We start from the raw sequence: 22,542 nt of genomic DNA, 5'->3' as shown, positions 1-22,542 counted from the left end.
GGACATGGGGTTGTCAACTAAAACCAAAGTTTTTGACCTTGACCTTTGACCTAGGAAGTTGAACATACATTATGACACACCCTCTGGTGTTGGTTAATATCCATGTCAAGTATAAACTTTGAAATCATAACGGTTCTCTAGATATAGAGCGGACACCATTTGTTACGGACGGACGGACAGTTGACAGACTGATCACTAAGGACAGCCGCCATTCGGCGGGGCCCTAATTAAAACTGCAGCTAGTGATGGAGTCTTATATTCTGCTCAAAACTAAAAAGATAAATAGCTGCTTCTGAAGAAAACAATGGTCTTTCATAAGAACTTGTTTGATTCTGATTGAAAATAAGATGAACTAGACAATGGTCTATCACAAGAACTTGTTTGATTCTGATTCAAAATAAGATGAACTAGACAATGGTCTATCACAAGAACTTGTTTGATTTAAAATAAGATGAACTAGACAATGGTCTATCACAAGAACTTGTTTGATTCTTATTCCAAATAAGATGGGTCAATGTTTTGTCGTAGGCAATGGTCTATCACAAGTACTTGTTTATTCTGATTGTAAATAAGATGCTGAAATACTTCTGTAAAAGGCAATGGTCTATCATAAATACTTGTTTATTCTGATTGTAAATAAGATGCGTACATACTTCTGTAATAGGCAATGGTCTATCATAAGTTATTGTTTATTCTGATAGTAAATAAGATGTGTAAATACTTCTGTAATAGGCAATGGTCTTTCATAAGTATTTGTTTATTCTGATTGTAAATAAGATGCGTAAATGTTTTTTCGTAGGCAATGGTCTATCATAAGTACTTGTTTATTCTGATTGTAAATGAGATGCATAAATACTTCTGTCGTAGGCAATGGTCTATCATAAGTACTTGTTTATTCTGATTGTAAATAAGATGCGTAAATACTTCTGTAAAAGGCAATGGTCTATCATAAGTACTAGTTTATTTTGATTGTAAATAAGATGCGTAAATACTTCTGTAATCTGTAATTCAAAATAAGATGAACTAAACGATGGTCTATTGCAAGAACTTGTTTGATACTGATTCAAAATAAGATGTGTAAATGCTTCTGTTGCAGGCAGTGGTCTATAATAAATACTTGTTTTATTCTGATTGTAAAGAAGATGTATAAATCAATCCTTTATACTACTGAGGTATCACATGCTGTAAAATCTGTAAAAAGCTAAAATGAGCCTTGGTATGACATAACAAGAAGCCAGTCAGAATTTCTGTTTTCTTGTCCTTAGATTTTCCTTTCAGGTATAGGTAAACAGACTTGCATGTTTTCCCAGACTAAAGTATCAATAAGTACACATCCACAGGATTTAGTGCAATGACATATGTCTGTATAGCAATATATATTTAGTTATGTTTTAATTTTTCAAAAACAAAATCGATATTGGTACCTATAAAAACAATATTTAAAAATATTTTACAACCGTGTTAAATTGATAACCTTAAAGAATAATTCTAATATGATGTTCTTCTTTCGCTTTGGAAACAGATATGTCCTAATTCAAATAAAACATGGGCTGCACATGATTGACGTCACAATTAAAATTGCGACGTCAGATGTATTTTAAACAACGTCGGAGATCAAAATGGACATTTGTGTTGGTGTTGATCGCTATAAATTAAAAAAAATCATTCTTAAAGTAAGTTTACAAGTACCTGTTCATTTTATATCGTGAAACGGTTAATTTTCTTTATCGTTTTGGCTTCATCAAATCAAAATGGCTTTCTTTCAAATGTGTATTGTAGGTCCGCTTCAGAGGATAAAAGTTCTACATTTTCCCATTAGAATCAAAATAATTCTATCATGCCATGCACTATGGTCATTTTAACATGGGTAGGCATTATATTTGTCAACATTTTACACCTCGCTAACACTTGGTATAAAGATATTGACAAATAAAATGCCCAGCCATGTTAAAATGAGCATAGAGCATGGCATGGAAGAATTATTTCTTAAGTTTATTTAAAGGTTCAATGAGTTTACATGGATTGTATCTAAAATTACAGTCTCAATAAACAAAATCACCACAAAAATTAGAAAGTGATATCCTGTTTTTTAATCAGAATTCTACAGGTACAGTCATTTTAACTTCCAAACCAAATCCTTGTATCAATGAAAGAATTTAGTAAAAGTTTTTATTATCAAAGTCTATGACTTAATAATTAACTAGAAGTACGTACATAGATTATGTTCATTGAAATCAAAAACGTCACTACAAACGCGGCACTTTTTAGTTTATTCAACTTTTTATCTTTGTAGCTAAAAGCATTTAAAAGCAGTAATTCAACATGGGAAGAGTGAACAGAATACTATGTATAAAACACAATAAAACCATCCTTATTATTCAAAACTTAAAATTTACACCATAAATCATCATATCTTTAACAACACCATCTTGTTACATTTTGTACAAGTTTATCTAAGGCTGTTTGCATATACTTAAAATATGAATTCATCTTTTAACTGACATACATATATAATACACACAATGAAATATTCTCTTTAACTTAGTAACTGGATCTCATAGCCTTGGACCAGGGAAGTGACTCCATGGGTTGAAGGAGGACATTTTACTTAGAACAATAGTTAAAACTAAAAATACTTATACCTTCTATTAGCTACAAAATTACAGATCTACAGGTGAATCAGCTTTATATTCGACAAACGACCAAAATCATTAAAGTAACCAGAGCTAAAATTGAATACCTTCTATAAAAAGATAATTGATAAACAATATTATGTCATTGTTTGGGCCCTGTACCATCACTCCCCTCCCCTCAAAATAAAAAATAAACATCTTTCAAATCTAGCAAAATAAACACCTTTCAAATTTAACAAAATAAACAGATATATGCATAAAAAAATAAACAAAAAATTGGGCTATATAAAATTTTAAGTAGTGATTTCTGTCTAGTTATTTACTGTGGTTTGTGGTTTTGAATGATATCCAATACAACTGTGGGATGGGACACTTAACAATCAGGATATTGTTCATAGATTTTAAATTTGAAATAAATTAATCTCCTGTATCGGTAGTGAATACCTATAAAGTCAACAAGCATGAAAACCACAAAACTCATTCATAAAGATGTTATTAAATAACAACTGTATGGGAAATGTGCAGAAATTATTAATTATACAGGGAAGATAAAATAAATCATGTTTTAAATTTCATAAAATAAGGACATTTTCATTCAAAGTAATAGGTGTTTCCTCCACGTGGCAAATACTATGTGCATCAAGTTGAACCACAGATCCATTTGAATGAATTAGGAATATTACTTTTCTCATCTATAAAGGACATTGCATTCAGTAAAAGTTGAGAGACATTAACAGTAACATATATGAAGTAAAATCCATGAAATTTGAAAAGAAAATCCAGTGTTAATTTAGTTCTTTGTACAACACACTATATACAATATTTTCTTATCACAAACCAACCTGAATCTGTCTTACCAAAACTTACAAAGATGCCTATATGCCTTTTCCCTAATTTCATGTGTACAAATGTATAGCATATCGGTAACAATTTTTGTAAAGGAACAACAAATTATGTTAAACAAGAGGTTGTGAATCTGATGCGGATCCAGAATTTTGAAAAAGGGGGTCCATCAACAAAACAACATCAGGATTGGGACTTGTAAAAAGTCTATGCAGAAACCTTATATGTAGCGCCATTTTTTCAAATCATATTCTGGCCTAACTTTTTTTCTTATGAGATGTTGGTCTGCATTTTTTCCAAAGATACTTTATCATGTATCTAAAATAACATACAAGAACAACATGATAAATTATTTTTATTATTAAATATATAACTGATTCGTTCACATTTTTTTAAGTCTATTATCAAATGTAAATCAAATCAAGCAATATTAAATTTGAAAGTGAACATTCTTATCCTCTGCATGTTAAAAAAAATTGAAGAAAATGTACTGACATGACTGAGAACACTTGTATAGCAATTACCCTAGATTTCCAATGCATACTGGGGTGTAAACAGCTATGACAAATGAAACATTTAATTTCACTTCACAGTTGAATTTCACAAGACCTTGATCAATTAACTTCAAATCAGAGACCACTAGTGTTCATTACTTCACTCTTTTTTCTCCAGAAAATTAGAGAAACCGCCTTCCTTCAATCAAATCTATAGAAAAATATCAATTCAATTCACTTCTAATGACTGTCATTTTGCTAAAAGTTTTGGTCAAGTGGCTGGACTAAAAAGGAATACATTCAGTCGTTAATGAGATCATTTAATTTTGACAATTTTCTTTGCTTTTTATGAACACATCTAACACTACCCCTCCTGTGAAGTCAATGAGGCAGTCAAACACACTTTTGTTAATTTAAATAGTATGAGTGTTGGGTCCTGGCTTTTTCAACTTACCTTTCACTTTCTACAGTATCTCAACTTCAAGTTCAAGTCAAGTGCAGATTTCAATCGAGACTTCATTGTTTGGTAAATACATCTACTATCTTGTCCATGCACATATTTTGTTTTGCATAGTTCATTTTTTATGTCTGTTGTCCCAAGATTTTATATAGATAACAATGTCACTGCCATTACTATAGTGTAAAGATACTATAATACTGAATGTCTTTTGAAATACTGAAAACAGACATTCAGATTGATTGATCGTTGCTTGCTAAACATTGTATAGTTTTCTAAATAACTTCAGATTGATTGATTGTTGGTTGCTTAACGTCCAGTGGCAAATATTTCATGCATGTTCAGGATGAGAACAAATTAACAATAAATACAATAGGTAGGTCCTGTAATAGAGGCTGTCCAGGATGAAGGTCGGGGTAATTTGGACTGCCAAGGGAAAATGATGGTATATTGGATAGGGACAGAAATTTAGCCTTGCAACAGGCCACCTACGGACCCCTCAGAGTTGTTGCAACGGTTATTAACGTGCAAAGAGCATGGCACTCTCTTTACACAAGGCATCAGATTTAACGTCCCAATTCTGAAAATAACTTTAGTAGAGCCACCAAAGCTATGATAACATGTTGACTTTGTTATGGACTCTCACGTCACCTAATTTACCACAAACCTTCAGTAGAGGCCACCAAAGCTATGATGCCACAGTGAGTATAATGTCAAGAACCCTCATTTATCCTAGTTTAAAACATGACTTCAGCAGAGGCCACCAAAGCTATGATGCCACAGTGAGTATAATGTCAAGAACCCTCATGTTTCCTAGTTTACAAAATGACTTCAGTAGAGGCCACCAAAGCTATGATGCCACAGTGAGTTTGTTAGTAACCCCATGTTTCCTAGTTTATAAAATGACTTCAGTAGAGGCCACCAAAGCTATGATGCCACAGTGAGTTTGTTAGTAACCCCCATGTTTCCTAGTTTATAAAATGACTTCAGTAGAGGCCACCAAAGCTATGATGCCACAGTGAGTTTGTTAGTAACCCCCATGTTTCCAAATTTATAAAATGACTTCAGTAGAGGCCACCAAAGCTATGATGCCACAGTGAGTTTGTTAGTAACCACCATGTTTCCTAGTTTATAAAATGACATCAGTAGAGGCCACAAAAGCTATAATGCCACAGTGAGTTTGTTAGTGACTCTCATGTTTCTTAGTTTACAAAAAGACCTTAGTAGAGGCCACCAAAGCTATGATGCCATATTTACTTTGTAAGAGACTCTCACCTTTCCAAATATCGCCACACAAGCTTGACATTGAATTGTATTACTTAAACACTTTACAATGAACTTTCTAAAAAATACCTTTAATATCAATGTTAACTGAAACTTGGGGAACATTTAACAGAATTGAATTTACCAATATATATATATTAATACCTATTTAACAGTTTTTCTTTCTTTACTACTGTAAAATTGTCGGAGTAGATAATGGGTTAATCATTAAGATATTGGCTTTATTTGTTACATACAAATACAATTACTTAACTGTTGCCTTTTAAAAATAATTGATAGAGTAAATTTATGTTTAAATAAGTCTGCTTTTAAATGTCCCTACAAGGCAGCAACTGTTGTGGTTCAATATCAAATAAATAAAAATGTAATGAAATTTAAACAAAATCTCATTTAAGTGATTTATAAATTTGGTGTGATTTAAAATATGATTGTTTGTTTACGGTTTAAATTTCAACAAATTAACTACCTAGACAAATGTATACTTTAAATTATGAACAAACATTAATTCTCAGATCACACATATTGCATAGTTGTACTTTAATGCTATTGTGCAGTGTTCTTCCAAGGGCATTTTTTATTTAATTTTTAGAAACAAGATGGCATTTCAAAATTCCCAGTTTACCAGGATTTTTTATGAAATTTTTGGGGAGAATATTGTATTATGGAATTATTACTGTTCCTGGAATACCAGTTTTTGTGGGTTTTGCAGGCAATGGAAAACTATGAATTTCAATACTTGCCAATCTATAATGAACAGGCAATGGAAAACTATGAATTTCAATACTTGCCAATCTATAATGAACAGGCAATGGAAAACTATGAATTTCAATACTTGCCAATCTATAATGAACAAACTTATTTTCCCATTCAACTCTTTCTAGCCTACTTTACGGCTATTCATTTTTGTGATTTACAAAATATCTAAATGTATTCATATCAGAGATATCAAAGTTTGACAAATTTGTTTTCTAATTAATTTTCTACTCGAAAAAGTCACAAAAGTAAATTGATCACATGTAAAATAGCTGAAAATTGTGAAACCACAAAATTAGGTACCAGTGAAAAAACAATATTTTCTCCTACCAAGAAAATTTATACCCATGAAAAAAAAATGTATTCAGAGTATCTCCTAAAATACCTGAGTTACAATCATGTACCCACAGGACATCTTGACAACAAAAACATAAACAACTGTAAGAAAATGAATCATGAAGGTGATTGAGTATTGAGGGAAGAATGTCAAGGATATTAGGGATCTTTTCTGTCTGCAGCTTTATAATAAGCTTCTTTTCTCTGTTCTGAAAGTCAGTAGTATTCAGGAGCCATAATCTATTGTGTCTGAAGACTGAAGTCAGCAGCGGTAATATTTTACATGTTATAAGCAGATCTGAATAGTTTTTTTATTACAATTCATATCTTTTTAGGTTCTATCACTCTTTTCTGCATACAAATTTCTGTTTACATAATACATGTATGTTTATTGTATAAATAATACATGAATGTCTTTTAACACAGACCAAACAAATTCAACTGTTTATTGTGCTGAACAGAATATATGGACAATCATGTTTTCTATTTAATTTGGGTTACCTAAAATGAAATATAATTATGGCCTATGAAATAAGAATATTATAAGGCCACTGGGGGAGTACGTATAATATAATGTAATCGAAGGTTTCTTATTAAACTGTCAAAAAAACTTTTAAATGTCCCATTCAATGTTGACTGTCCTTGTGACAAAAGAAGACATTCAAATTACCATTGAGTTTCATTACAACAGAAAATAAACCTGATTTGGATCGTAATATGTTGTACAAACAAGACAGTACCTATATCTTACCTACTGAAACCCATAAAAGAATATTACATATAACAAAGAAAAGTAAACACCCTCCTTTTACCCTTGTGGCTAGTTCCAACACCATACTATCTGCCAAGGTATAAAAATACTGATAAATGATTTAAACAAACATTGATGATAGCCGTCCAAATAATGAACTTCTCTAGTATAAATATAAGTTAATATACTAGTTCTTGACTACACATAAGTATGTCTCGGTACCTATTGTAAATCTTAGTGTACCAATTAAAACATTTCAAAACAAAACTACCTATCTCACAGAAAATGTACCTGGTCATAAAGGTCATGTTTACTTCTTTAAACATGTACTAATAAAAAGATTTCCATATAACCGGCACTCACAGGGATTTTGATTTTTGTTTGTGTCTGGTCCCCTATAAACACCCCTGCTACCTCCTCTGAAAAGGTCTGGATTCAAAAGATTTGAGTTAATCAATCATATATCCATTAATGACTAACCTACCTTGGATGGCGACACTCAAATATACATATAAATACAATCATAATTTCCAATAAAACATTCAGTGGGACTATAGCACATGTAAGTAGGTCTTTCAGTCAACAGCTTTGTCCATTCAGGCCATTCCATGTAAATATGCAACCTTCAGTCAACAGCTTTGACCATTCAGGCCATTCCCTATAAATATGCAACCTTCAGTAAACAGTTTTGTCCATTCAGGCCATTCCATGTAAATATGCAACCTTCAGTCAACAACTTTGTCCAGTCAGGCCAATCCCTATAAATATGCAACCTTCAGTCAACAGCTTTGTCCATTCAGGCCATTCCATGTAAATATGCAACCTTCAGTCAACAACTTTGTCCAGTCAGGCCAATCCATGTAAATATGCAACCTTCAGTCAACAGCTTTGTCCAGTCAGGCCAATCCATGTAAATATGTAACCTTCAGTCAACAGCTTTGTCCAGTCAGGCCAATCCATGTAAATATGCTACTTTCAGTCAACAGCTTTGTCCAGTCAGGCCAATCCATGTAAATATGCTACTTTCAGTCAACAGCTTTGTCCAGTCAGGCCATTCCATGTAAATATGCTACTTTCAGTCAACAGCTTTTTCTATTCAGGCCAATCCATGTAAATATGCTACTTTCAGTCAACAGCTTTTTCTATTCAGGCCATTAATTATAGACAGAACAGTGTAAAAAATGGCAGCTCAACATTTTTACAGATTTATCATTCTCAAGCCCATCCATCCCCCCCAAAAAAGGGGGAGGAATTAATTTTTCATACAAAATGTTTGATATATTGTCAGCATTTCATTGAAGAGTACAGCAGTTAATCATTTAAATTCTGAATAAAACTTATTACACCTAACTCTTATGTTTGTTATTGACCAGGATGCACTGTCTGACATAACATCATGTCATTGTTCTAGGTGTAAATAGCCAAAGCTGGGTGTGTTGACATCACTGTTATGTGCAATATTAGGATTAAACATTAAAATATGTTAATGTGAGCACATTATATATCAGTAATAGGTCAAAAGAGTACATGTCAGACTATTTTTGATATAGATTGTTATTACTATAAAATACCATAATATTAAATGTAACATTTATAAATCATAAATTCACACTTGACATTAAATAGAATTGTCAGTCCATATGCACTTCATTACATGATAGCTTATTTATTCAGATTCATATATATATATATCGTATTTAAACAATGTTTATAATCTGGGTATGTGGCTTTGACAAACGAAATATACCCATGGTCATCTTTTATACATTTTGTTCATAACAGTCCTTCCATCTTTTAAACATAAATTTTATGATGGTACATAATTTTTTCCCCAGAGATATTCAATGGCAGTCAACTAGTTGCTAATGTCAGCTTACATCTATGTCATTTGGTTTCTTATAGATAGTTGACTCATTGGCAATCTTACCACATTTTCCCTATTTTTTAAAATCATGTGACCATTCATTCAACTTTTGAAGGGATGACTTAAACTTTACCTTAATTGTCCAGTAGAATAAAAAGACAAACGGACCAAAGTCCTAAATGTGAAGGAATACTGATCCACAAGTATAAGATAATAAATGGACTAACGCCCTACATGTATAGGAATACTGGTCCAAAAGTATATGATGACAAGTGGACTAAATATTTTATAGTGTGTCTTTCTATGTTGTGATGTTACACTATTGTTTCAAGTAGGGTGAAGGTTGGCGCCTATTAAAATGTTTAAACCCGCTGCATTTGTTTGCACCTGTCCTAAGTCAGGAACCTGATGTTCAGTGGTTGTCGTTTGTTGATGTGGTTCATAAGTATTTCTCGTTTCTCGTTTTTTATATAGATTAGATCGTTGGTTTTCCAGTTTGAATGGTTTTACGCTAGTCATTTTTGGGGCTCTTTATAGCTTGCTGTTCAGTGTGAGCCAAGGCTCCGTGTTGAAGGCTGTACTTTGACCTAAAATGGTTTACTTTTACAAATTGTGACTTGGATGGAGAGTTGTCTCATTAGCACTCATACCACATCTTCTTATATCTATAAGGTCCTTAATGTTAAGGAGTATAGGATGACAAAAGGATTAACTTCCTACATGAGAAGGAATATAGGATGCCAAATGGATAACGTCCTACATGTGAAGTAGTACCGGTATAGGATGACAAAAGGATTAACGTCCTACATGTGAAGTAGTATAGGATGACAAATGGATTAATGTCCTACATGTGAAGTAGTATAGGATGACAAATGGATCAACGTACGTACAGACGTACAAGGGTAAAACTTAATGCCCCCTCCGCTATGGCGGGAGCATAAAAAGTTCACTTACACTGAAATTAGTCCTGAGGATTATCTGTGGTGAGGAGTCCAAACTGATATAGTTTGGTAACTGGTCTAGTAGTATAAGATGATGCATGGACTCTTTATCTCCATGGCAACACACTGATACCACCACCAGGACTATCCACTGCAGGATGGTCTTCATTTCTATAATTTTACTTCATTTTTGGTCCTGAAAAAAAGGTATAATATCATTTGATTTTTATTTATGACAAGAAGATTGTTAACATGTTTACTCTGAGCTTTTATAACAAGACAATGAATACTAATTAACATAAATTTTAAAACACATAAAGAGACAAACATGTGGAGCTGAAAAACAAAAATAGGTCTCAAATATAGTAACAAAAAATACTAAAAGAGCATGCTTTAGTAAGAATATCAAATTAAAAAACCGTGAGGTTTTATCAATTACATAAACGGTACCAATTTTATTGCACCAGATGCCTATTTTGACAATTAATGTCTCTTCAGTGATGCTCGAGGCCGAATATTTGAAGTCCAAAATCTAATACAACCATTATAGGGCTGATAAAACCCAAAAGGACCACAAGTTTGACCAAAGCTGGACAAGGAATTGGAACAATATCCATATTTTCATGCCAAACTTCCTTTTTATGTAGTGCTTATATTAACCTAGTCAACTAAGTCAAGATTTTTTTTTATAAATTGTTTATCAAGCAAAAGATAACCAAAAGACATTCTTTATAGGCCTTTCACAAGCCACCCATGCCATATGAAATTCATTTGCAGGAGCCTAAAATCCAGTGATGGTTGTTGGTTGCCATCTGCCATAATTATTTTTCTTTTATTGACAAATAGTTGCTGTAGTATAAATCAGGCTGTCTGTTTTCTCTTTTGAATTATTTCACATTTTGTCGTCTCATGGCTTTTTACAGCTTACTTAATAATATGGGTTTTTCTCATTGTTTTACAGTAACCTGTTGTTGTTTCCAGTCTTGTTAATAGATAGGTGTTTCATTGGCATCATATAACATCTCCCTATTTTTACAATAATGGCAAAACCTTCTTGTCAATGAACTTAGGAATTAAAATGATACCTTTGACCCTTTCAATAACAGAAAATTTTTGACCTATGTACAATGTAAGTCTTGTTTTAGGACAAATAGTTCAATTATAAGTAAAACTGTTTACTATGACTCAACTGATGTATTTCTACCTATCAATTATATTTGATGCATCTTACAAAAATAAACCTTTAACTTCAAACATATGAAAAGACTATCAATGTACATCTATTCCAACCAAGGAAGTGTTCAATTGACTGGAAAAATGTTTGTTCATTCTTTGAATGACTTTTAGCATCTTTAAGGAGGAAGAACAGCAAAAGAATCTGGAGAATAATGTTTTAATCAAACTATTACGGAGAAGTTACATTATGCACATCCATGTTTGTTGTCCTTATTTGGAGTATCAACCAACCCAATTATATCAATGATCATTATATAATGTCTCACTAAACCTCTGCAAACATATCTGTCAACATGTAAGCCTATTCAGAAAATGACCACTACTCTTGTTTATGCTATATCTCTTGATTGTTTTTGTTCTGACTTGGACATTTAAGTTTCACACCAGAAAATCCTGAAAAAAAATTTATGACAAAAGAAACAATTTTTCATTTCTTTTTGTTAATTTTCCTTTTTTGAACAGACATGTTCCTTTGGCCCCTTCTTACCATGGGTATATTTTCCAAGTCTTTCACTATGCTCATGTCCATAGTGACATTTTAGATTTCAATGAATATAATCTTCGTGAACTGGTAATTATAATTCAGGAATTTCCTTACTAAAAATTACTTCACAATTTTACTTAATTCTTTCATAGATACAAATATTTGGTTTTGAAGTTTGACTGCACTTGTAGATTTCTTATTTTTAAGGTAACATTATTTGTAAAGCCCATAAATTTAGATACGATTCATGTAAACTCATTGATTCTTTGAATAAACATATTCTTAGAAGATATCAATTTAACACCATAGTAAGACCATTGAAAATTGTTTTTTATCAGTACATTGTACTAACATCGATTTTGTTTTCCATAAATTAAAACATAACTAAATATATATGTTTTGCAATACAGTTAAGAAAACGTACAGTTCTACGATCCTGTCGATATTATGTATATTTTAGCATTGCACAAGTTCATGGTTTTCTTGGTCTGTTTATGAAGTCTTCACATTAGTTGGATGTATATTGATGGATACTTTAGTCTGGGAGAACATGATTTTTTTATAAGTTGTTATTGACTTTCAACTAGCTTTCAGAAATTGTGAGTTCTCTTAGATCAAAACTTTGCGTCTTTTGTCTTAACATAAAGTCCTTTTATTTCCTTTATTCCAATCAGTCCATTTCTATTAATTTCTACCATTTGTGCTTATGTTATGCTCTAACACCACAGTCCTAGGCTATGGGAAGTTTGAGGCCCACTACAAGCTATTAAGCTACATGTCCTACATGTACATCTTTGTCTGAGTAACCTGATCTAGACCAATGACTAGTGACAGACATCTCTGATAAATCTGTGTCAATATTCACCATTCATTAGTTTGTTGATGTGTACACTAAGTAAACTTTTACCTGACAAAGATTGAACAGCAAGGTTACTGTAAATACTATGTACAGCTGATATCATTCTATATAAATTTTAAGCATGTCCCGTAAGGCTGTTTACTTTATTTTGTAGATTTTAACATACATGTACATGTATATACATTTCAAAAGGTTGTGGGCATTGAATTTGTAGATCTCAGTATACATGTATATTATCAAAATCCGGATATGGTGTACAAATTTTTGCACCTCATGTTTGTGGTATACCATCTTTTCCGCAAGTTTATTGTTTTCTGTTTGGTATAAAATTAATAATAAAGATCCATTTTGTTACATCTTGTGATCCGTTTATTTGGCAATCGCCAATGGCAGTCAGCATGGTTTAAGAACATCTGTTGTTCGACCTGTTAGTCAAATGCGTTTTGTTTAAATATACTTTTTCACTTATTTTGGTCTTTTGGAAAATGTTGTTTGTGCTGTATTTAGACCCCTCTACTAAGAAATTTGTTTTGCATGCACACGTATAAAAATTTCGGTTTTTATCAAACGCAATCATAGGTTTGAAAGTTGTTTTCAATTTAGACTTGCATGTATATACATATATATGTATAAGTATGTCTAAACAAATGACAACTCTACGACAGATCCATCCACTGGATGACCAGTGAAGGTGGTACACGGCTGAAAACACATATTATATTCATAATTACTCTAAATATCAGGACAACAATGTAAAATCTGCAAATATGCGGAAGCAAATTTTTGTTTTTCCCTCGCCGGGAGTTCAAATCCCGCCGAGGGAAGAACAAGCAAATTTGCAGATTTAACATTGTTGTGCTCATATATATAAGTCTAAAGATTTGTACAACGGTACTAATATAAGATATATTGTTAAAATGATTGACACTGATGAAGGCTATTTGTTAAGCCGAAATATTTGTCAACAAGATTTTATAACATCATCTTCGTATATTACCATCTTATATTACATGTACAATGTAGTACCGTTGTGCAAATCTTTAGACTTATATAATTTTTTCCATATCTGCGCAGTATCTCCTATTCTAGACGATCCGGTACATATTAAATTTGCTGGTTAGTCCTTTTTATAGACTTCTATATATATACATGAGATAAAACATTCTTCTTAACTGGACCAGACTCTTTTTTACAGGATATTTACAAAAAAACTTTGGACAAAATCAAATATTTTACTGGTCATTTGGTCCAGTAATTCATATCACTTAACCAGACAAAACCAATTTTTTACTGGACTTTGCCCAATGTCCGGCACCCTTTGGAATGACTGGGGACCTGACCTCCAAAGGCTGTGGGCATAAAAGATTTCTTTATATATTGTACATGAACTCCAAAGCTGTGGGCAAAGGATTTCAATATATATACAGTTGAAAGCCTGACCTCCAAAGGCTGTGAGAAAAAATATAAATTTATATATATACATTTGAAAACCTGACCTCCAAAGGCTGTGAGCTATATGGACAAAATGAACATGTCATTTGAACTCTGGTGGACACCTGTCTTATTGGAAATCATACTACATCTCCTTATTTTTATAATGTACTGCAAAGTTCTCAGAATCTTTTTTTCCCTGGTGGTCCTTGAAGAAAATTTTCTGGTCCTCACTATTATTTCTATTGCAAAATACCAAAATTGTGTCAGTCCTTTGAAAATTTTAGTGGTCAAAACCTTCAGACCACCACTTTTCAAGAACTCAGCAATATAGTATAGATTTATACATTTTAGGCCTGACCTCTAAAGGTTGAAGGCATCAGGTTTTACCATCATCTGACAACTGTATGTGCACATAAATTTTGAACTAACTTGAAGAGATGTTTTGTCTTAGTTATATCCTTCAATGTTTATTAGATACTTAAATTTATTCTTTCCTTTAATTATACTCCTTAATTATGCTGAAAAAGCCACTTGAAGTACTTAAAATTGTTGGCCTGAATGCTTTGAAATTTTAAAACAATGTCATGCAGTCTTAAACATTGAAGATTTTTCCATATCCAGAAATCAACGCCACTTTGCTTATTTGAATATTATACTAAAGAAATCGGATACGGGTCACGGAAATTAAATTGAAATGATAGGGAGTTTTGAAAAAAAATGTCTGTTTTAACTTTAATTTAAGTGATAGACAGGTTGCGGGGACAGAAAATAAATATACACAACAATATACACCATTTAAACGAAACATAATGACTGTCGTTGCAAAAATCAAGGTTCCTGAGCTATTTTAAAAATCAAAGCGAGAGGCTTTTAACATTGCAATATAAAATTCAGGCTAAAATGGCTGAAACGTCAAATTTGCAAACTTCGTGTTGAAAATTGGCTAACAAGGTCATTACAAAAACAGGTTGCGGGGATGAAACTTGAAACTTGAATGTCCAAACAATAAGCAAGTCCAAACCTTGTATGTGTAGTCGTTGAACTCTAGCTATAGGTTCCCACATAAAGTTAAAATGCCCCTTTTTCAAGAAGAATAAACTCATGAAAACAGGAAAAATTCACTAAATTCGCGTTCATTGTTTTGATTTTGACCACCTGACAACTTTATGGAAATATCAGAGTGATTATAAACAAGGACTCTGTGACTGACAACTTATAATATCCGTGTTTTAAAGATTTTAATGATATCAAGGCAGTCCAGTTCAAACTATTATCACGTGGTACAATTCTCATTTACATATTATGAATATTAATTAGCAAAAGTACTACTAATTTCTGGCTATGCAGGTATTTGTCCGTCTCTGCAATGCCTACATGTACAATGTATGTACATGTTTGAATACATGAAGCTGACTTTAAATTCAAACATGCCACATTCTTTAAGTACATGTCCCCTTTAATACAGTGGTTGTGGTTGGTTGCTGTCTGCCATAAAACCAGGACTTATTTGAATCTGGAATATTTTTGAATTCTGGAAAATTGATAAGAATTGTATGATGAAAACTTACTGTTTTAATAGGGTTAGCCTTGTGACAAAGGGGGTTAGTTAGTTCATACTGAAATATCAGTGAAAGTAAACTGAACCTTAGCCATGCATGCATGGCTAACCCTTTTTAGTTGGGTTAGTTTTTATCATACATTTCTAATCAATTTTCCAGAATTCAAAATTATTCCAGATTCAAATAATTCCTTGTTCATATTTGTTTATCATTTATTGTGTTTATATCCTCATCCTTTTCTGTCTGGTGGATAGTTGTCTAATTGGCAATCATACCACATCTCCTTATTCATCTTTTTAAAGATTTTTTTTATTTTACATTTTTTTTAGTTTGGAGTTACAAACAAAATCTAACATGAATTCTTGATTGTCTGTAAAATAATTTAAGTGAAAACTAAGACAGCCTTAAGAACACTTTAAACATTTTACATACTATTAAGAATATATAGAAAGACAATTTGTCTTTTTATGATTGATGAGGCAATGGTTGTTCATTCAACAAACAAGAAATGGAGATTTCCTATAGAAACAAACAAGTGAAATAAAAAACCTATTGTTCTGAATCACTTGAGACTGTTTAATGAAAGTTTTATAATCAATTTTGTTTTGTATCAGAAAAATACAGTTAATCTTATTAAAAGTTCAATGTTGTCTTAAATCTAGAATATTTTAATCCTATTAAGAAACTTAGTCAGTTACATGTAGTAGATAATTCATTCATAGAACATTAGCTAATTCAAAGTGACGTGTATTTTAAGCACGAAATGAACCTACATGTACATGTAGCAAATAATTTGTGGTCCAGCATTACAAAAGTAAAAGTAGAACTTTATTGGCAGAAAACTATCAACAACCTAAGCAATCCTGATGCTGTTTAATTTCCTATTACTACTGAGATATTGAGAATATCACATAATCTTACACAAAATTCCATTCTTTAAAAAAGACTTTTCCATTTTAATAGCAGATTTTTCATGACATTGACATTTTATTTCAGGTCATATAATTCTCATCAGAGGATCTGATAATTATTATCAGAAATTTTAACAGACTAGAGCCAATAGTTCTGAAATGGTCCAAGCTATAATTGTTTTTTCTATTAAGATCTGGGAAAAATTTATTTTAAAGGGTGAGACCATTTTTTGTTTGCCTTATTTCAAATATTTCGTATTCCTTAACTTCATAATTCATTGAAGTTTTTCATTTATTTCATACTACACAGTGTTCTCCCCAGAATTTTCAAATACTTAATAGCACCATGGAAATTAACATAGCACTGCTGGTCCAAAAAATATAGCACCATGGCCCCTATAGAATGTACATTCTATTATAAAATCATCCAAGATAGCACCATGGTAGAAAATATAGCACCAGGGTACCACAGTGCTTTAAGGCCCTGGGGAGAACACTGCTACATGTACCAGTAATCAACTACAATAATTTTCTTGATTAACATTTTTTTATATTTCATCCCCCTTTTTAATCTTCTTCAGTTGAATTACAAAATGTGCAAAAAAGAATGCACAATAAAAAAAATCACTCTTATATCAGTGACTGAACAGTAGTCTCCTAAAGCAGCATAATATTGATAAAATAATAACTACATGCAATGTATGGCTTGTTCTCCTTTTACAGACTATGTATTTGTTTGTTGCAATAAGTGATTGATTAATTGACTGAGGGTATTTTAAAAAAAAAGTCTTGTCAATACACGTAGGCTGCATGTGGCACATCCAGAAATAATCTGCATAAAAAAAAACTCGACTAAAAGTTAGGCATAAAACAGTTTTTCTGATGCAGTAATTCGTCTACAATGCTTTTGAACCTGAACATACATATATTTAATCATAGACATTGGCTAGTCTTATCAAAAATTTGATAATGATGCTAAATATCTCATCCTGAGCTTCACAATGTCTCTAAATCATTAACGAAAATACCCTCCCCCTAGTTTTGTCCATTTAAAACATAACAGGTGCCCTTAATTAACTAGTTGCTAAACCATTCACTATCGCCATTTAATTCTAAAATGTTGAGTTACAAAAAAAATAAAGATATGTATAAGTTTCGTGTTGGTAAGCCTAACACATGCTTACTTGGTGTCTTATTCAGAAAAATAAATAGACACACCTGAAAAATATCTTTTTACCTGTCCAAAATAACGTTACCTGTGCAGACGATTTCACCGAAATACAAATTGTCACATTAAAATCTTTTCTTTTTCTTCACTTTTCTAGAATTCGTCCACATTTTATTCTGTCACTAACTTAAGTTCCGTTTTCACCACTAAACATGTGCTATACAGTAGCAGCCGCTATATTTTGGTAAATCAGTGCAAATCTTGATTTGGTCTGTTAAAACTTGCGATTCACTCCCACCAAATTAAAAATATCTTTTATTTTTTTCACTGCTGTAACGTCATTTGAGATGTGTAAATTTATAACTTAGCATTAATTTATTATTTTCAAATTCTCGTGTCACATCTTTTTATAAAATCATCAAACACTGCACTGAATATGTTTAAATTTGAATGATAAACTTTACCTGCGACAGTGGGAGTAAGATTTTGTAATTCAATAGCAACTTTGTACCCTCTTGATCAACAATACGCTTTGAAACAGGGCCAAACATGAATGTGAGTTGACTTGTCAAAAATCATAGCTTTTTTAAAGTTATATAACTACTGTCACCGGTTATAAAGTGCACATTGAAGAAGATACTTAATAATGGATTTGGACAAAGTATTTTTCATTTTTGGATACTTGTTTATTTTTGTAATATTCTGCCCAGTTTCAGCAGATGGGACACATGGCCATGCACTCTCAGTGACAACTGTGCATGGTTTAAAAACTATTAAAGAAAGTGTAAATGAGGAAAATGTGAAGATTCACAGTGAAATTCTGAAGATTCCTCATGATATTAACAAGATTATTTATTTGGATATTGTCCAGTATATGGAGGTAAGTCTAAATTAAAATATTATTAATTATGATTTAATACATACATGTATGTAAAGTGTGAACATTTCAGAGAGTAAGAATACATTTAGTAAAAGATTAGAAGAGCAGGCATGAATGATTGATTTAGACTAATAAACATTGAATATATTTATTGTGTTATAGAACTTACTAACAGTGAAACAGAATTCTTCTTTTTTTATTGTAAATGGATAAAAGGTTATTTATTGACATTTATTTGTATTAAAAAGTCTTATAGAGAATATAAACATTTCATGTTGTGCATGTCTCATGCCAGGAGGTTGTAGTTGTCAGTTGCAGATTCAGGGGATGAAAATTTTTTTTTTACCCCCCCCCCCCCCCCCTTCTCACCCCAAAATTTGGCCCGAGAACACAGTTATTTCGTAGTGCATTTCTTTTAGACAATAAATTCAAATTAAAAAAATCGCACCTGCTCTATCTCAAAAAGATATTTACAGTGTAGTGTACTACTATTGATACAAATAATATCAAAATTATAGAAACTTCTACCAGCTCTAACTCAAAATATTGACAACTCTGTGTTAAGGGGGGCTAAAATTCAGTTTGACAATTTTTGACCTTTTTTAACTGGACCAAATCACTACTTAACATAAAGATTCAGCACCCAAATTTTTTTAACATGTAATTTCATCGCCTTACTTAATATTTCATGCATAAAATATCAAGAAATAAATTGGAAAAGTGTATCAAAAAAAAAATGCAGGTTATACACTGTTCACACTAGGGACTATATTCGTAGACAACGAAAACCTAAGGACGATAACTGTGTCCTTGGACCATCATGCCCATTTTGATCTTAAAATACAGTTTTTGGCATTATTTTAACCATTACCCAGGATTCTTCCCTGTCTGCTATAATTGTTTTATCTTTTGAATTGTTTCAGAGTAACAGTTATTTTGTTGCCTTTTTATAGACATGTGTGTATGTTTTTTTTTCATTGTTGAAGGTCTTTAATATTGATACCATTTTTTGTTAATATATTGTCTTTTGTGGATTGTTGTCACATTTGCAATCATGCCACGTCTTCTTGTTTTTATATGTTTGAAAATAAAGAGATGTTTGTCATTTTAAATGTATGAATAAAACTGAATTTGGGATATAAATCACTATGACAGCAACCCTATGACAGAAATATATAAAAAACATCTGAGAAACTAATTCCATGAGTTATTGCCCCTGTTTGTACATTTTTTACCTCATTTGGATCTATACATACATTATTTTATAGAATGTTTCATATATAAGGCCAAATTAATCACAAAATGCTTAAACATTTATCCAAAGCATTCACATATATATAAACACAGATTCAATTCTTGTGTGAGTTGACCCAAAAGTAAAAAAAAAATATGAAACACCCTTTTATTAATGTGATATATATATCATAAAGTACCAAGAGTGATGTTCATTATGATTGTACACATTTGAAAGTACAAGTTTGAAGATTAAATAAAATTTGTATTGAGTACAATACTAAAGAAGGCCTGATTTAAATGTGAGTTTATTATCCGATTATTATCAACAATCAGATTGTCTGAATGTAGATATTTACCTATGTTTATTACATTCATCACTGCTGACATTTAGTACAATTCATCTTAATATTTGGTGTTAAGACAGCATTCTCCTGGATAATAAAATCTATCATGATCCTTCAGTGTAATCAAGCAGAACAATCAATTGTTAATTGATGGATTAATTTGTTTTGGTTAACTAACAATATAGGTTTTGCTTGTTGTGATAGTCAATATCATTAATGTTTGATTTTCCTGTCTTTTTCTAATTTACTTCCTCTTTTTGATAATTTGTTCATTGTGAATTTTCAAAATTTATCACATGTTTATCCCAAATTAGAAAAATACTCTGACTGAAGTGTTTCTTGTTTATTTTAAATACCGGTAGACCAAAACTATGTTGAGTCTTCTGTTCACGGAATAACACAAACAAAGTTTATGATAAATTTAGAAGAATTCCACTATATAAACTAGTTTTAATTTCAAAGACTAACTTTTACAGGCCTTTAAATGGTTGTAATTATTGTCAACATCATTTTCAGATTTCAAATACAAATTGTTTTTAAATCATGTGCGATAAGAACTCTTTGATACTTGTTGCAGTATAAAACGATAAGAAATTTCCCACCAAAGATCTAATTTTTTAGGAAAACTTCTGGAAATGATAGAATTTATGTAAAAAAGATCATTATTAAAAATGATGATCAAGATAATTTCTGGGGTCAGTTTCTGGAAAATATGAAATTCTCACAAGAAAATGAATAAAGAGGTACTTATGATGTAGTTTATATTTTATAACCAGATGTTAGGTAAAAGATCAGGGTTGACTAACTATCAAATATTAACATGACATCTGCATGAATAAATTGGTGTGTGATGAGATACCTGTTTTTCATGGATCATTAAATGCACATGCAGTGCATCTAATGTTTTGTGGCATTAATGTCTGTACAACCAGCTGACATGTTCATATGCTTTTGTATTATACATCCCAACTACGGAATTTGAATGAGCAATTAAAATTCTAAAAAGACCTTCATAAGCTCATATAATGAAACTTTGTGGAATAGACCTAAGCTTTTAGCTTTCAGAACCTCAGTCCCTTTATCAGGATAGAAGGAGATGAGAGTTATACATTCATGAGACAGCAACCCAATAACACAAATCGATAATGGACCTCTATTGACAGAACATCAGTCCCCTTATCAGGATAGAAGGAGATAAGGGTTATATATTAATGAGACAGCAACCCAATAACACAAATCTATAATGGACCTCTATTGACAGAACATCAGTCCCTTTATCAGGATAGAAGGAGATGAGGGTTATATATTAATGAGACAGCAACCCAATAGCACAAATCTATAATGGACCTCTAGTGACAGAACATCAGTCCCGTTATCAGGATAGAAGGAGATGAGGGTTATATATTAATGAGACAGCAACCCAATAACACAAATCTATAATGGACCTCTATTGACAGAACATCAGTCCCCTTATCAGGATAGAAGGAGATGAGGGTTATATATTAATGAGACAGCAACCCAATAACACAAATCTATAATGGACCTCTATTGACAGAACATCAGTCCCTTTATCAGGATAGAAGGAGATGAGGGTTATATATTAATGAGACAGCAACCCAATAACACAAATCTATAATGGACCTCTATTGACAGAACATCAGTCCCTTTATCAGGATAGAAGGAGATGTCAGGGTTATATATTAATGAGACAGCAACCCAATAACACAAATCTATAATGGACCTCTATTGACAGAACATCAGTCCCCTTATCAGGATAGAAGGAGATGAGGGTTATATATTAATGAGACAGCAACACGATATTATATATCAATGAGACAGCAACACAATATTATATATTAATGAGACAGCAACCAAATAACACAAATCTATAATGGACCTCTTAGTGACAGAACGATAATTAATATGAGTACTTTTTTACCATGCTTATCAAAATCTTTAAAACAAAATGTAACCCTTACTTTAAAAATCATCTTACTGTTTAATCTTTAGTTTTCTGTATGAATGTTAAAATAAAAAGATGTGGTATGATTGCCAATGAGACAACTCTCGACCAG

At 31.8% G+C, this 22,542-nt stretch overlaps 1 protein-coding gene across 1 annotated transcript in view; it reads right to left on the bottom strand.

The window, feature by feature from the left end:
* LOC127737540 (uncharacterized) overlaps positions 1-18,432 on the bottom strand; it is a 58,857-nt gene extending 40,425 nt beyond the window's left edge. Inside the window, exons 1-2 of the mRNA XM_052248357.1 lie at positions 18,096-18,432; positions 10,370-10,552 (exon numbers count right to left, since the gene is read on the bottom strand). Of these exons, the coding sequence (XP_052104317.1) occupies positions 10,370-10,525 (156 nt within the window). The 5' untranslated portion in view covers positions 10,526-10,552; positions 18,096-18,432. The remainder of the gene's footprint in view (positions 1-10,369; positions 10,553-18,095) is intronic.
* Positions 18,433-22,542: the final 4,110 nt, after the last annotated feature.

The sequence above is a fragment of the Mytilus californianus genome, unplaced genomic scaffold, assembly GCF_021869535.1.
Source record: "Mytilus californianus isolate M0D057914Y unplaced genomic scaffold, xbMytCali1.0.p SCAF_4, whole genome shotgun sequence".
Lineage (NCBI taxonomy): Eukaryota > Metazoa > Mollusca > Bivalvia > Mytilida > Mytilidae > Mytilus > Mytilus californianus.
The sequence above is the reverse complement of the archived record's forward strand: the minus strand, read 5'-3'. Positions and strand labels throughout refer to the sequence as shown.